Source organism: Rhinopithecus bieti, unplaced genomic scaffold (genome assembly GCF_001698545.2).
Source record: "Rhinopithecus bieti isolate Rb0 unplaced genomic scaffold, ASM169854v2 scaffold_947, whole genome shotgun sequence".
Taxonomy (NCBI): Eukaryota; Metazoa; Chordata; class Mammalia; order Primates; family Cercopithecidae; genus Rhinopithecus; species Rhinopithecus bieti.
Window position 1 is genome coordinate 5,167,069 of NW_016803664.1, and position 14,376 is coordinate 5,181,444.

Genomic DNA, 14,376 nt, shown 5'->3' on the forward strand with positions numbered 1-14,376 from the left:
CCTGCCTCAGCCTCCCAAGTAGCTGGGACTACAGGCTGATGCCGCCACACCCGGATAGTTTTTTTGTATTTTAGTAGAGATGGGGTTTCACCGGGTTAGCCAGGATGGTCTCGATCTCCTGACCTCAGGATCCGCCCGTCTCGGCCTCCCAAAGTGCTGGGATTACAGGCTTGAGCCACCGCGCCCGGCCGAGTCTGTCATTTTCTTACTCACTTGTACATGTATGTGTCCCACCCTTGGTCCAGCCATTGGTGCTTTTCTTTACTTCTTTATTTTTGTTATTTATTTTATTTTATTATTATTATTATTTTTTAATGAGAACAGGGTATCACTGTGTTGCTCAGGCTGGTCTTGAACTCCTGAGCTCAAGCAGTCTGCTTGTCTCAGCCTCCCAAAGTGCTGGAATTACAGTGATGAGCCACTGTGCCTGGATCATTGGTGCTATCCTTCAACTTTTTTTTTTTTGAGACAGAGTCTCGTTCTGTCGCCCAGGCTGGAGTGCAGTGGCGCAATCTCGGCTCACTGCAAGCTCTGCCTCCCGGGCTCACACCGTTCTCCTACCTCAGCCTCCCGAGTAGCTGGGACTACAGGCATCCGCCACCATGCCCGGCTAATTTTTGTATTTTTAGTAGAGACGGGGTTTCACCGTGTTAGCCAGGATGGTCTCAATCTACTGACCTCATGATCTGCCTGCCTCAGCCTCCCAAAGTGCTGGGATTACAGGCATGAGCCACTGCGCCCAGCCCCCATTGGTGCTATTCTTTTATGTGATAGAGCCATCTTCTCTCTTTTCGTTGGATTTTTAAACACATTCTTCCTTTTACTTAGACTATTCTCCATCCCAAACACCTCTCCTAAACTTCTTTCACACCTTAGACTAGCTGAAACTTCCATTGAGAAACCTTTCTTTTTTATAGGTTGTTTTTTCTACAGAATCTCTTAGCATTTACTCATTTTGTTGTGAAGTGTCTGATCTTATTTAGATGACAAGTATAGGAGGATAGAAATTTTTTCGTATTTTTCTCACCCAGCAAGCACAATTTCTGATATGTGGTAGGCACTCAGTAAATATTGAACTTTAGAGGCTAGGACATTTGAGTGCTTTGGTAACTGTGGTTGTGCTATATAGGTATTCTGTTACTAGTTTATAGTAAAAGCATTACTCTTAAAGTATGAAAAAAGCCTTATTCAGAACATTTCATGCATATAGTTAATATTACTTTGCTTGTGCTCTTGGCAAAAATGGATTACTACAGTTATTTATTTAAGTATAATTGTTTCCTTTATTTAGTTACAGCCAAGTTCTACTTCTGAATCTATGGATCAACTACTAAACAAAAATAGAGAGGGAGAAAAATCAAGAGATTTGATCAAAGACAAAATTGAACCAAGTGCTAAGGATTCTTTCACTGAAAATAGCAGCAGCAACTGTACCAGTGGCAGCAGCAAGCCGAATAGCCCCAGCATTTCCCCTTCAATACTTAGTAACACGGAGCACAAGAGGGGACCTGAGGTCACTTCCCAAGGGGTTCAGACTTCCAGTCCAGCATGTAAACAAGAGAAAGATGATAAGGAAGAGAAGAAAGACGCAGCTGAGTGAGTAAACCTGGGACTTAGACCATCCTGTTACTCAGTTACCTTTTTTTTTTTTTTTTTTTAAAGGCATTTAGGTCCTTCCAACTGTGAATAATCCATCTGGACTTTTAGACTGCTTTATACATTGCCCTTAGTTTACAAACAGCTAGTCCAAACAAATGATATCTTAAGTAAATTAGGTTATTGCACTCTGTGCTACTCTTCTGTTCTTCCCCTTTTTTGCACCCCAGGGCTAGAAAAACAAGGCATAAATTAAGAAAAGTTTTCTGTAAATGAACAGGAGTTGAAAATTATCAGTTTGGGAGACCTATCTTTACTGGATTCCACTCATTTGTCACCCTCACTGTGCTGCTAGGATGAAAAACTACCACTGTCAAGGAGAGAAGCGTGCGGTGCTTCTACTTGGAATTCAAAATATTTTTCATCAGAAACAGTGTTTTAGTTAATGTTTAGATTTGTTAAGATAGACTTAATTCTGCACATTCCGTATATTTATTAAATGGACTTTCAGGGGCTAACCTCAGAACTTAACTACCATTGACTTAGGTGTTCTGGGTACCAAACAATCCAGTGAAAGCTAAAGTTTTGGAATGCAGCTTATTGATAAATTGGGGACTGCTTATTCTTGATTTGAGGCAAATTGTTTTTAGAGCCATGATTTTCTGCAGGTATGTTATGTAGAAAATACCTTCTCACATAAAAATTACTTCATGCTAGAATATTGGTATGTTGACTGGTGGCTCATACCTATAATCCCAGCACTCTGGGAGGCCGAAGCAGGTAGCTTACTTGAGGTTAGGAGTTGAAGACCAGCCTGGCCAACATGGTGAAACCCTGTCTCTACTAAAAATACAAAAATTAGCCAGGCATGGTGGTGGGTGCCTGTAATCCCAGCTACTCGGGAGGCTGAGGCAGGAGAATTGCTTGAAACCGGGAGGTGGAGGCTGCAATGAACCGAGATCATGCCACTGCACTCCAGCCTGGGTGACAGAGTGAGACTCCGTCTCAAAAAGTAATAATAATAAAAGAATACTGGTATGTTAAGAAGTGCTTTTAAGGATATTTTATAAGTAGCTACTGTCTTTTCAGCTTAAGTGTTTGTTGATTAGCCAGGCATGGTGGCTCACGCCTGTAATGCCAGCACTTTGGGAGGCTGACTCAGGCAGATCACTTAAGGTCAGCCTGGCCAAAATGGTGAAACCCCATCTCTACTGGGGGAAAAAAAAAAAAATTATCTGGGTGTGGTGGCAGTTGCCTGTAATCCCAGCTACTCAGGAGACTGAGGCAGGAGAATTGCTTGAACTGGGGAGGCAGAGGTTGCAGTGAGCCAAGATTGCACTGCTGCGCTCCAGCCTGAGCAACAGAGTGGGACTCTGAAGGAGAAAATAAAGTATTTTTTGATTGCCTTTGAGAGGAGCAGTTGTATATTACTCAGATTTTTAAAAAATTGTTCTTTTATGGCTATATTCTTTAAGGGATTAAGGAATTGGCAATATAAGTGTGTATGTTTCAATAAAGAGGATTAGTGATCTTCTAGTGAGAACAGTTTAAATCTATGTTTAGCAGTGTTTTTGTTTTGTTTTGTTTTGTTTTTTGAGACGGAGTCTCGCTCTGTCGCCCAGGTTGGAGTGCAGTGGTGCGATCTCGGCTCACTGCAAGCTCCGGCTCCTGGGTTCACGCCATTCTCCCGCCTCAGCCTCCCGAGTAGCTGGGACTACAGGCGCCGCCACCACGCTCGGCTAGTTTTTTGTATTTTTAGTAGAGACGGGGTTTCACCGTGTTAGCCAGAATGGTCTCGATCTCCTGACCTTGTGATCCGCCTGTCTCGGACTCCCAAAGTGCTGGGATTACAGGCTTGAGCCACTGCGCCCAGCCTAGCAGTTTTTTTTAAATTGTCAGGTATGGAAGATTTTAGAACAACATAAAGTCTATGTAGATTTCACTGGCCTTTTTTTTTTTTTTTAGGCAAGTTAGGAAATCAACATTGAATCCTAATGCAAAGGAGTTCAACCCACGTTCCTTCTCTCAGGTAGGTTTATTACTTTCTTTGAGGTTATCTAGTCCCCCAAAAGGAAAAATTAGTAGTAGTAGTCCTTCTTCCATACCTGTCATCTGAATTTTGTTTTAGTATGCTAAAACAACCTTCTTTCTTTTTCTTACAAGGTCTTTGTTTTGTCATCAGTTAGATGTGATCTTGGGCAAATCTTTGAATTTCTCTGACCCAGAATTTGACGATGGGTGGCTAGCTAGGCTATCAGGTTTATAAATATGTCCTCTGCACCTGAGGGTTTTCCATCCTGGATTCAACCAACCATGGATCAAAAATATAGTTAGGATAATCTGTACTGAGCACGTGCAGACTTTTCCTTGTCGTTATTCCAAAATGATACAGTAAAGCATTTACCTTGTTTTAGGTGTTATAAGTAATCTAGAGATGGCGTAAAGTGTATAGAAGGATATGCATAGGTTGTATGCGAATACTTCACAATTTTGTATATGGGACTTGAGCATTCTAAGACTTCGGTATCTTCGTAGTGTACTGTAACCAATCCCCCACAGATACCAAGAGATGACTGCTATTATTATTATTCTACTGAGATCATAAGGCATACTTATTTTTAATTTTAAAACACTTCCATCAGTTTCTTAAAATCACTGCCACTGTTTTAATATTTTTTTAATTGGCAAAGTTTTAAGTTTCTACTGAAACGTTTTTTCTTTTATTGAAATTGAAAATTGATGTGCTATGTTTTTGTTTTCAATAAAAGGGAAATAGTTAAAGCAAGTAAAATTGGACAGATTGGGAAAATCAGTCTTTAAATTGCAATAATAGTTCATTTGTTACCTTGAAATAATTGAATTTATTGTTGTTTTTGTAGCCAAAGCCTTCTACTACCCCAACTTCACCTCGGCCTCAAGCACAACCTAGCCCATCTATGGTGGGTCATCAACAGCCAACTCCAGTTTATACTCAGCCTGTTTGTTTTGCACCAAATATGATGTATCCAGTCCCAGTGAGCCCAGGCGTGCAAGTAAGTCATAGAATTTGATGTTCACTTAGCCTTCCTAATTGTTTGTATCTGACACCAAGCACTCTTAGGTTTTCAGTGACTTGAGGGTGTGATGGTTATGCATAGGCATTTGAAACAGAGAGGCATGCAGAGATTCAATGTGGTGTTAAGTATAAGGACCTAAATCTGAGAATGTTTTCTGTGAAAAAGATGGTTTAGATTTACTTTAGTTTGGGGTTTGTTCCTTTTAGCTGTGGGTATGATCTAATTTTTAAATGACTAATAGAGAAAATTGGGAAACCTTCTCATGCCTAGCTCTCTAGCAATATAAAACTGAGTGACAGAATACCTTGTTATTATCATAGGAGCCTAATGTTAATTTTTTTTTTATTCTCTCAAGCCTTTATACCCAATACCTATGACGCCCATGCCAGTGAATCAAGCCAAGACATATAGAGCAGGTAAAGGTGAGAATAATCCTGCCTGTGTTTGCTTGTAGTGTGCATGCTGCATGAATTGAGTAACTAAGTTTATAATGAATAAATAGTTGTAGTTTAGCTCTGACTTTTTGATGAGGCTATGCTTTGGCTTTTGATGAACAATATTACATAGATATTCACATGGATTTTATGAACAAAAACAGGAGAGGAGAAATGCCTATCAATTGTGATTGTATAATATCCTCTTCAAAAAGAGTAATTGGAGGCCAGGTGTGATGTCTCACACCTGTAATTTTAGCATTTTGGGAGGCCACGGTAGGAGGGTTGCTTGAGCTCAGGAGTTCAGGATCAGCTTGGACAACAGAGATCTTGTCTCTACTAAAATTCAAAAAAAATTAGCTAGGCATGGTGGCATACGCCTGTAGCCCCCGCTATTTGGGGGACTGAGGCGAGAAGATCACTTGAGCCCAGGAAGTAGAGGCTGCAGTGAGCTGTGATTGCGCCACTGCCATCCAGCCTGGGCAACAGAGTGAGACCCCGTCTCAAAAATAAATACTGGCCGGGCGTGGTGGCTCATGCCTGTAATCCCAGCGCCGAGGCAAGGCGGGTGGATCACCTGAGGTCAGGAGTTTGATACCAGCCTGGCCAGCATGGTGAAACCCCATCTCTACTAAAATACAAAAATTAGCCGGACACAGTGGCGCCCGCTGCCCGTAATCCCAGCTACTAGGCGGGGCTGAGGCAGAAGAATTGCTTGAACCTGGGAGGCAGGGGTTGCAGTGAACCAAGATCGTGCCACTGCACTTCAGCCTGGGCAACAGAGTGAGACTCCATCTCAAAACAAACAAACAAACAAAAAACAAACAAAAAAAACCCAGACTAATTGGCTGGATACAGTGGCTCCATGCCTGATATCCCAGCTGGAGGAAGTCTTGAGCCCATGAGTTTGAGAGCAATGTGGGCAATTTAGTGAGACCCTCTCTCAAAAAAAACCCAAAAAAACAAAAAACAAAAAAAAGTAATCCCAAAGCTTTTTAATCTGAAATCTGATTTAAATCTGGACTTAAATTTGAAGAAGAGGGTTCGCTACATTAATTTACTAGATTGCTAACCTTGCTTTATATATACGTACGGTTATTTCCCCAAAGCCAGAATTTCTTTTGAAGCAGAGGGGCAACTAACTTCAACCAATGTTGAAATCCTATTAGAAGGTTGTTTTGGCCAGGCTTGGTGGCTCTGCGTGTAATTCCAGCACTTTGAGAGGCTGAGGTGGGCAGATCGCATGACCTGGGAGTTTTAAGACCAGCCTGGGCAACATGACAAAAACCCGTCTCTACAAAAAAAAAAAAAAAAAAAAATAGAGATCTTAGCCAGCCGTAATGGTGTGTTCCTCGAGTCCTAGCTACTTGGGAGACTGAGGTGGGAGGATCAATTGAACCCAGAATATCCAGGCTGCAGGGAACTGTGACTGAACCACTGGGCTCCAGCCTGGGTGAAAGAGTGAAACCTTGCCTCAAAAAGAAAAAAAAGATGGATGTTTCTACGTTAAAATGAGGGAGTTGTTGTATAATCTAGTTGCATAAACTAGTATTTTGTGCTTGTGTGGTTAAAGAGCCTTCGTAGAAAAAATCCCCCATTTTTCTTAAAAGGAAATCTTTTGGCCAGGCGTGGTGGCTCACACCTATAAGCCCAACACTCTGGGGTGCCAAGGTGGGCAGATCACTTGAGGTCAGGAGTACGAAACCATCCTGGCCAACATGGTGAAAACCCGCCTGTACTAAAAATACAAAAATTAGCTGGGCGTGGTGGTGCATGCCTGGGTGACAGAACGAGACTCCATCCAAAAAAAAGAGAAAAGAGTTCTTTTAATGTTGGAAAATGCTAAAGGGTTTCGTTTTTGCCAATCAGTTAATTTAGAATGGTTAATTTCTATCAGTTGAGAAACTACAGAAAGTAGAATCATTTATACAGAAAACACATTTCTCAGTCCCCAGTAATTGCCTCTCTGACATAAAGTTTTCATTTTTCCTGAATTAATAAGATTTCCTCAATGCGTTTTTTGGGTGTTTTGTGTGTGTGCATGTGTGTGTGTGTTTTAATTTTTTATTTATTTATTTTTTTGCATACAGGGTCTCGCTTTGTTGCTGAGGCTGGAGTGCAGTGGTGCTATCATGGCTCAATGCAGCCTTGACCTCCTGGGCTCAAGCGATCCTTCCCTCTCAGTCCCCTGGATAGCAGGGACTACAGGTGCACACCACCACACCTAGCTAATTTTTCTATTTTTTGTAGAGATGGGTTTTGCCATGTTGCCCAGGCTGGTCTCAAACTCATGGGCTCAAGCTATCAGCTTGGCTCCACTTCCCAAAGTGCCTGCACCCAGCCGATTTTCTCAATGTTTGATGTAATTGTGATTTCATGGATGTTAACTAAAACTCTTAATTTTCGTTTTCTCAGTATGCTATTTTTTTTTTCTTTTTAGCCTTAGAACATACGAACCTGTTGAAAGAACTCTGCCTGAAATAATGTAATCAAATTACAGAGTTTAATCTTATTTTCAGGGCCTGTAAAAATTCTGAGAAGAAAGTGGGTTTTTTGTTTTTTTTTTTACTGCCGTTTTAATGTAATGTTAAGGTGTTCATGTATCACTAGAAGGTGTAGCTGTTTTCAGTGATTACTTAAAACAATGCAATGGGAACTTTTTGTTGTTGTTAAAATATAAAAGATTACTGTAGTAAGAGGAAGCACGACAGTTTGGCTCTGTGATGGGAGAGTCACATTCTAACTTTAGGAGGTGCTGTCTTCTTTTTTTTTTTTTTTGAGACGGAGTCTCGCTCTGTCACCCAGGCTGGAGTGCTGTGGCCAGATCTCAGCTCACTGCAAGCTCCGCCTCCTGGGTTCACGCCATTCTCCTGCCTCAGCCTCCCGAGTAGCTGGGACAACAGGCGCCCGCCACCTTACCCGGCTAGTTTTTTGTATTTTTTAGTAGAGACGGGGTTTCACCGTGTTCGCCAGGATGGTCTCGATCTCCTGACCTCGTGATCCGCCCGTCTCGGCCTCCCAAAGTGCTGGGATTACAGGCTTGAGCCACCTCGCCCGGCCACGGTGCTGTCTTTTTAATAGAAATGATACACTCAGAGGCTGGGCGCAGTGGCTTACGCCTGTAATCCCAGCACTTTAGGAGGCCAAGGTGGGCGGATCATGAAGTTAGGAGTTCGAGACCATCCTGGCCAACATGGTGAAACCCCGTCTCTACTAAAAATACAAAAATTAGCCCAGCGTGGTGGTGCGCATCTGTAATTCTAGCTACTCGGGAGGCTGAGGCAGGAGAATTGTTTGAACCCGGGAGACAGAGGTTGCCGTGAGCCAAGATGGCACCATTGCACTCCAGCCTGGGCAACAAGAGCAAGACTCTGTCTCAAAAAAAGAAAAAAAGAAATGATGTACTCAGGATATCTCAGCCAGTTCTATTGAGGCATTTCTTAATTTTTATTTATTTATTTATTTTTTTGAGACAATCTCCCTCTGTTGCCCAGGCTGGAGTGCTGTGGCTCAAGGATTACTTAAAGCAGTGCAATGGGAACCTTTTGTTGTTGTTAAAATACAAAAGGTTACTGCAGTAAGAACAAGCCTGACAGTTTGGCTCTCTGATGGGAGAGTTACATTCTAATTTCAGGAGGTACTGTCTTTTTAATAGAAATGATGTACTCTGGATATCTTAGCCAGTTCTACTGAGGCATTTCTTGATTTTTTTTTTTTTTTTGAGACAGAGTCGCGCTCTGTCGCCTAGGAGTGTAGTGGTGCAATTTTGGCTCACTGCAACTTCCACTTCCTGGGTTCAAGCAATTATCCTGCCTCAGTCTCCTGAGTAGCTGAGATTACAGGCGCCTGCCACCACGCTTGGCTAATTTTTCTGTTTTGTTTTTTTTTTTTTTTTTTGTTTTTTGAGACGGAGTCTCGCTCTGCCGCACCAGGCTGAGAGTGCAGTGGCCGGCTCTCAGCTCAACTGCAACTTCCACCTTCCTGGGTTTACGCCATTCTCCTGCCTCATCCTCCCGAGTAAGGATGACAACAGGCGCCTGCCACGTCGCCCGCTAGTTTTTTTGTATTTTTTTTTAGTAGAGACGGGGTTTCACCAGTGTTAGCCAGGATGGTCTCGATCTGCCTGACCTCGTGATCCGCCCGTCTCGGCCTCCCAAAGTGCTGGGGATTACAGGGCTTGAGCCCACCGCGCCGGCCAATTTTTTCTGTTTTTAGTAGAGATGGGGTTTCACCTGTTGGCTAGGCTGGTCTTGAAACTGACCTTGTGATCACCTGCCTCGGCCTCCCAACAGTGCTGGATTACAGGCATGAGCCACCGCGATCAGCTACTGGGAGGCATTTCTACTAAGACAGGAACAGGGTACACAGTCAAAAGTATAGCTCTGAACATGTGCTGTGTAAGGATTTAGGAAGTAAATAGGGTATTTGCTTTTATCCATCATTTCAGAATCTATGATTATAAAAGATTTGGTTTAACTGACTTCCTGTGTACTTTTTTTTCCCTTGTTGAGTATTTTTAAACCAAATTCGTCAGACATCATGTCATTTAATTCCTACATCCTCAATATGTATCTTTTTTAAAACAGGAATTTTTCTTTTTTGGTTACCCATAGTGCTGTATACACATTTTATAAAAATAAATAGTAATGGCCGTGCGTGTGGCTCACGCCCTGTAATCCCAGCACTTTGGGAGGCCGAGCAGGTGGAACACCTGAGGTCGGGAGTTCAGACCAGCCCTGACTAAACATGGCCGAAACCCTGTCTCTACTAAAAATTACAAAAATTAGCTGGGCATGGTCTGGCGCCATGCCTGCTAATCACCAGCTTACTCAGGAGGCTGCAGGCAAGAGAATCACTTGAACCCGGGAGGCAGGACGTTGCGGCTGAGCGAGATTCAAGCCAATGCACTCCAACCTTGGGCAATTAACAGCAAAAACTCCGTCTCAAAAAAAAAAAGACCATCCTGGCTCCTATACACGGTGAAACCCCCGTCTGCTACTAAAAATACAAAAAATTAGCTGGGCCTGGGTGGCGGGTGCCTGTAGTCTCAACCACTCAGGTAAGGCTGAGGCAGGAGAAATGCCGTGAACCCGGAGCGGGCTTGCAGTAGCACCAGATGGCAGCCATTCATTCCAGCGGCTGGGCGGACAGAGCAGACTCCATCTCAAAAAAATTAAAAATAAATAAAAAATAAGACAGATAGATAGCTACGGTTAGGTAGCTATGGTAGGTAGGTGGTGGGTGTGGTGGGTTGGATGATGGATGGATGGGATGGGATAGATAGATAGATAGATAGATAGATAGATAGTAATTCAGTGGTAACCACACATAGTCAAATCACCCTAATTGAGTCAAGAATATATTTTTGCAGCTGGTTTGTTTTGAATATAGATTACATTTATTGTATCTCTTTGTAGTTCCCCTGCCTTTTCCCTTATTGCTTTGTATCAGAAGCCAGTTGTTCTGTGGTATGTCATGCATTCTCAATTTTTCTGTTTTCTTCTTGGGATGTCATTGATTACATCTGAGTTCATTTTGGGTTGGGGAGACAAATACTAAATGGTTCTGTGTGTGTTGTATCATATGTCAGGAGGCACACAATATCTTTTCCTACTTTTAATTACGAAATGATTGAGAGCTCAATTGGTAATACCCTGCTCCCCTATCCCACCGCCTCCCCATTGTAAGTTTTCTATTAATCTTTTATCGAATTCATTATTAATTTAATCCTTAACATCATTTTTTTCTTTAGGGCTATGGTTCTCAAATTTTGGTGTGCAGTATAAACCCTTGGGGAGAGCTTGCTAAGAACACAGATTGCTTGATCCCATCTCCAGATTTTCTGATTCAGTAGGTTTGGGGCATAGGCTGAGCATTTGCATTTCTATTGCAATTTATAAAACCACCTCCCAAGTAATGCTGCTGGTCTAGGGCTATACACTGAAAACCACTGCAACTGGGGGTTTGTAAAGGGTGATTTCTGAATTTCTAGCTTACTTCTGTGTTTATTAGCTGGAATTATTCTGTAAAGGACTGTTGTTTTCAATTGGGAGTATTTGGTTATCCTGAAATAATTTGTACAAGAAAGACAGGATAAATTCTTAATTCTTTTCAATTTTCAGAGTAAGGAGTTGGTGCCCTTGTTACTTCCCAACAGTGAAGTTTTGCTTTTGTTTTTTTAAAGGGTGTATCCTCTCCCAACATTCTTATTTATTTATTCTTACTGTTTTAAAAAGTATTATGCTGGGCGTGGTGGCTCACACGCCTGTAATCCCAGCACTTTGGGAGGCCAAGGTGGGTGGATCACCTGAGGTCGGGAGATCGAGACCTGCCTGACCAACATGGAGAAACCCCATCTCTACTAAAAATACAAAATTAGCCGGGCGTGGTGGCACATGCCTATAATCCCAGCTACTACGGAGGCTGAGGCCGGAGAATTGCTTGAACCTGGGAGGCAGAGGTTGCGGTGAGCCGAGATTGTGCCATTGCACTCTAGCCTGGGCAACAAGAGTGAAACTCTGTCTCAAAAAAAAGAAAAAAAAAAAGTATTATAAATGCATGGATTTTTATATATTCATTGTATCATGTATTCTTTTTTGTTACTCTCATTGTCCCGTCTTTGATGAATGGGAACCTGTTCAAGTTGGCTCCTGCAAAACTTTTTTGCCTTGATTAGCTATCCCTCCAAGTACCCTGATTTCCTTTTGCTGGCAAATAGTATTTAAAAATCATTATCTGGTCATTGGCACTAATTACTGTTAGAGTATTGCTTCTAGGCCTTTTCCAGACTAAACTAGGAAATATCACTGTAGGCCAGGTGCAATGGCACCTGTATCCCAGCACTTTGGGAGGCTGAGGTGGGCGGATCACTTGAGGTCAGGAATTCGAGAGCGTCCTGGCCCACATGATGAAACCCTGTCTCTACTAAAAATGCAAAAATTAGCTGGGTGTGGTGGTGTGCACCTGTATTCCCTGCCACTTGCAAGGCTGAGGCAGGAGAATCACTTGAACCCAGGAGGTTGAGGTTGTGGTGAGCCGAGATTGTGCCACTGCCCTCCAGCTCTGGGCAATAGAGTGAGTTGAGAAAGAAAGGAAGAAAGGAAGATAGAGAACTTTTTAAAATCAGAAATTTAAATTAATATTTCCAAGTCAAGTTAACATTGTAAGATTTTTACTTTTTACTGTGACTTCATGGTTTATCTCTTATTCTTTTACACTGAAGCTTTGGTTACTAAAAATAGTAACTATTATAATATTGCATAACAATTTATCACAAAGTTTAGCTACTAAAACAAACATTTCTTATTTCACACAGTTCCTGAGGGTCAGAAATCCAGGAATAGCTTAGCTGAGTGGTTTCTGTCTCGTCTCTTATGAAACTGTTGACACAATGTTGGCTAGGATTGCAGTTATCCGAAGGGTTAACTGGGGCTGGAGGATGTGCATTCAAATTCGAAACTGTTGGTCGGCCACGTGGACTTCTTCACAGCTCTAGTCATGACGGTGGCAGCTGGCTTCTCCCAAAATGCATAGTTCAGAGAAACAGTCCCAAACAGAAGCTGCAGCATGTTTTACCACCTAATCTTGAAAGTGGCATATCATCAGTTATGTTCTACACTGTTGGTCATACAGAGTGACCCTGGTGTACAGCATGGGAGGGGACTGAAAACAGGAGTTACATCATCAAGGACCATCTTAAGAGGTCTGCGTATTTACATTTTCATACAGAGTATATACAGTATCTTCAAAATTATTATTATCTAATTGTTAGACTACAGAATAAATTTTGAGATGTCTTTGGAGTATTAGTTTTTCTCAGTATCTGTTTCAGTAATTCTTTAAGTGCCAGTTTTCAGAGTGTGACATCCTTGTTAATTCCACAGTACTAACTTCTAAAGTTGCTAAGTGTTACATCGACAGTGTGATAAATAGGTAGTTAATCCAGTCGAGTTTGTTTTTCATATTTAGAGATAGCTATTTTTTCATCTGCAAATTATTTGTATGCTTTTAAAGTGAAAATTATGTAAAAAGATGCCATTCGTGAAGGCTGGGCTTAGTGTCTGCACGCCTGTAATCCTAACATTTTGGGAGGCTGATGAAGTGAGAGGATCGCTTAAGCACTGGAGTTTGAGATTAGCCTGGACAACATAGCAAAACCCCATCTCTACAAAAAAATTTAAAAATTGGCTGAGCATGTGGCATGTAACTGTAGTTCTAGCTCCTTAGGAGGCTGAGGTGGTGGATCACTTGAGCCCAAGAGGTAGAGGCTGCAGTGAGCTGTTATTGTGCCACTGCAGTCCAGCCTGGGTAGCAGAGCAAGACCCTATCTCAAAAAAAGAAAGATGCATTCAGAGAAGTCTTGCTTATATCCCAGTCCTGTCCACCTGTATCTTCCCTCATCCCGTCATCAGTAGGGGATCATTACAATTTTTAAATTTATCCTTACATGTTTACTTTTGCATATTTACATTTGTTTATTTTTTTAAAACAGCTTTATTTAGACATTATTCACATACCATGAAATTTATCCATTTAAAGTATACTGTTTCATGGATTTTAGTATAATCTTAGAGTTGTGTAGTCATCACCACAATCAACTTTAGTACCTTTTAATCACCAAAAGAAACTTTGTACCCTTTAGCGGTTACTCCCCTTCCCTCCCCTCTTTCCCCCTCCTCCCTACAGCCTAGGCATACGAATCTTATTTTTCTTCTCTACAGATTTACCTATTCTGAATATTTCATTAAAATAGTATCATGTTATGTGTAGCCTTTTGTGACTGGTTTCTTTCACCTGTATTCTCAAGGCTCATCCATGTTGTGACATGTGATAGTATTTCAGTCTTTTTTTTTTTTTTTTTTTTTGAGACGGAGTCTGGCTCTGTCACCCAAGCTGGAATGCAGTGGTGTGATCTTGGCTCACTGCAACCTCCACCTCCCAGGTTTAAGCGATTCTCATGTCTCAGTCTCCCAAGTAGCTGGGCTTACAAGTGTCTGCCACTACACCAGGATAAGTTTTTGTTATTATTTTTTTGAGATGGAGTTTCTCTCTTGTTGCCCAACCTGGAGTACGATGGTGTAATCTTGGCTCACTGCAACCTCTGCCTTCTGGGTTCAAGCGATTCTCCTGCCTCGTCCTCCTGAGTAGCTGGGATTACAGTGGCCTGCCATCACACCCAGCTGATTTTTGTATTTTTAGTAGAGACAAGGTTTCACCATGTTGGCCAGGCTGGTCTCGAACTCCTGACCTCAGGTGATCCACCCATCTTGGCCTCCCAAAATGCTGGGATT

The 14,376-nt window shown here is 42.0% G+C and overlaps 1 protein-coding gene across 1 annotated transcript in view; it reads left to right on the forward strand.

Annotated features, from left to right (window-relative positions):
* The window catches only part of ATXN2 (ataxin 2), a 115,848-nt gene that overhangs the window by 70,777 nt on the left and 30,695 nt on the right, over positions 1-14,376 (forward strand). Inside the window, 4 exon segments of the mRNA XM_017847402.1 lie at positions 1,292-1,596; positions 3,562-3,625; positions 4,476-4,628; positions 5,008-5,068. Coding sequence (XP_017702891.1) covers positions 1,292-1,596; positions 3,562-3,625; positions 4,476-4,628; positions 5,008-5,068 — 583 coding nt within the window.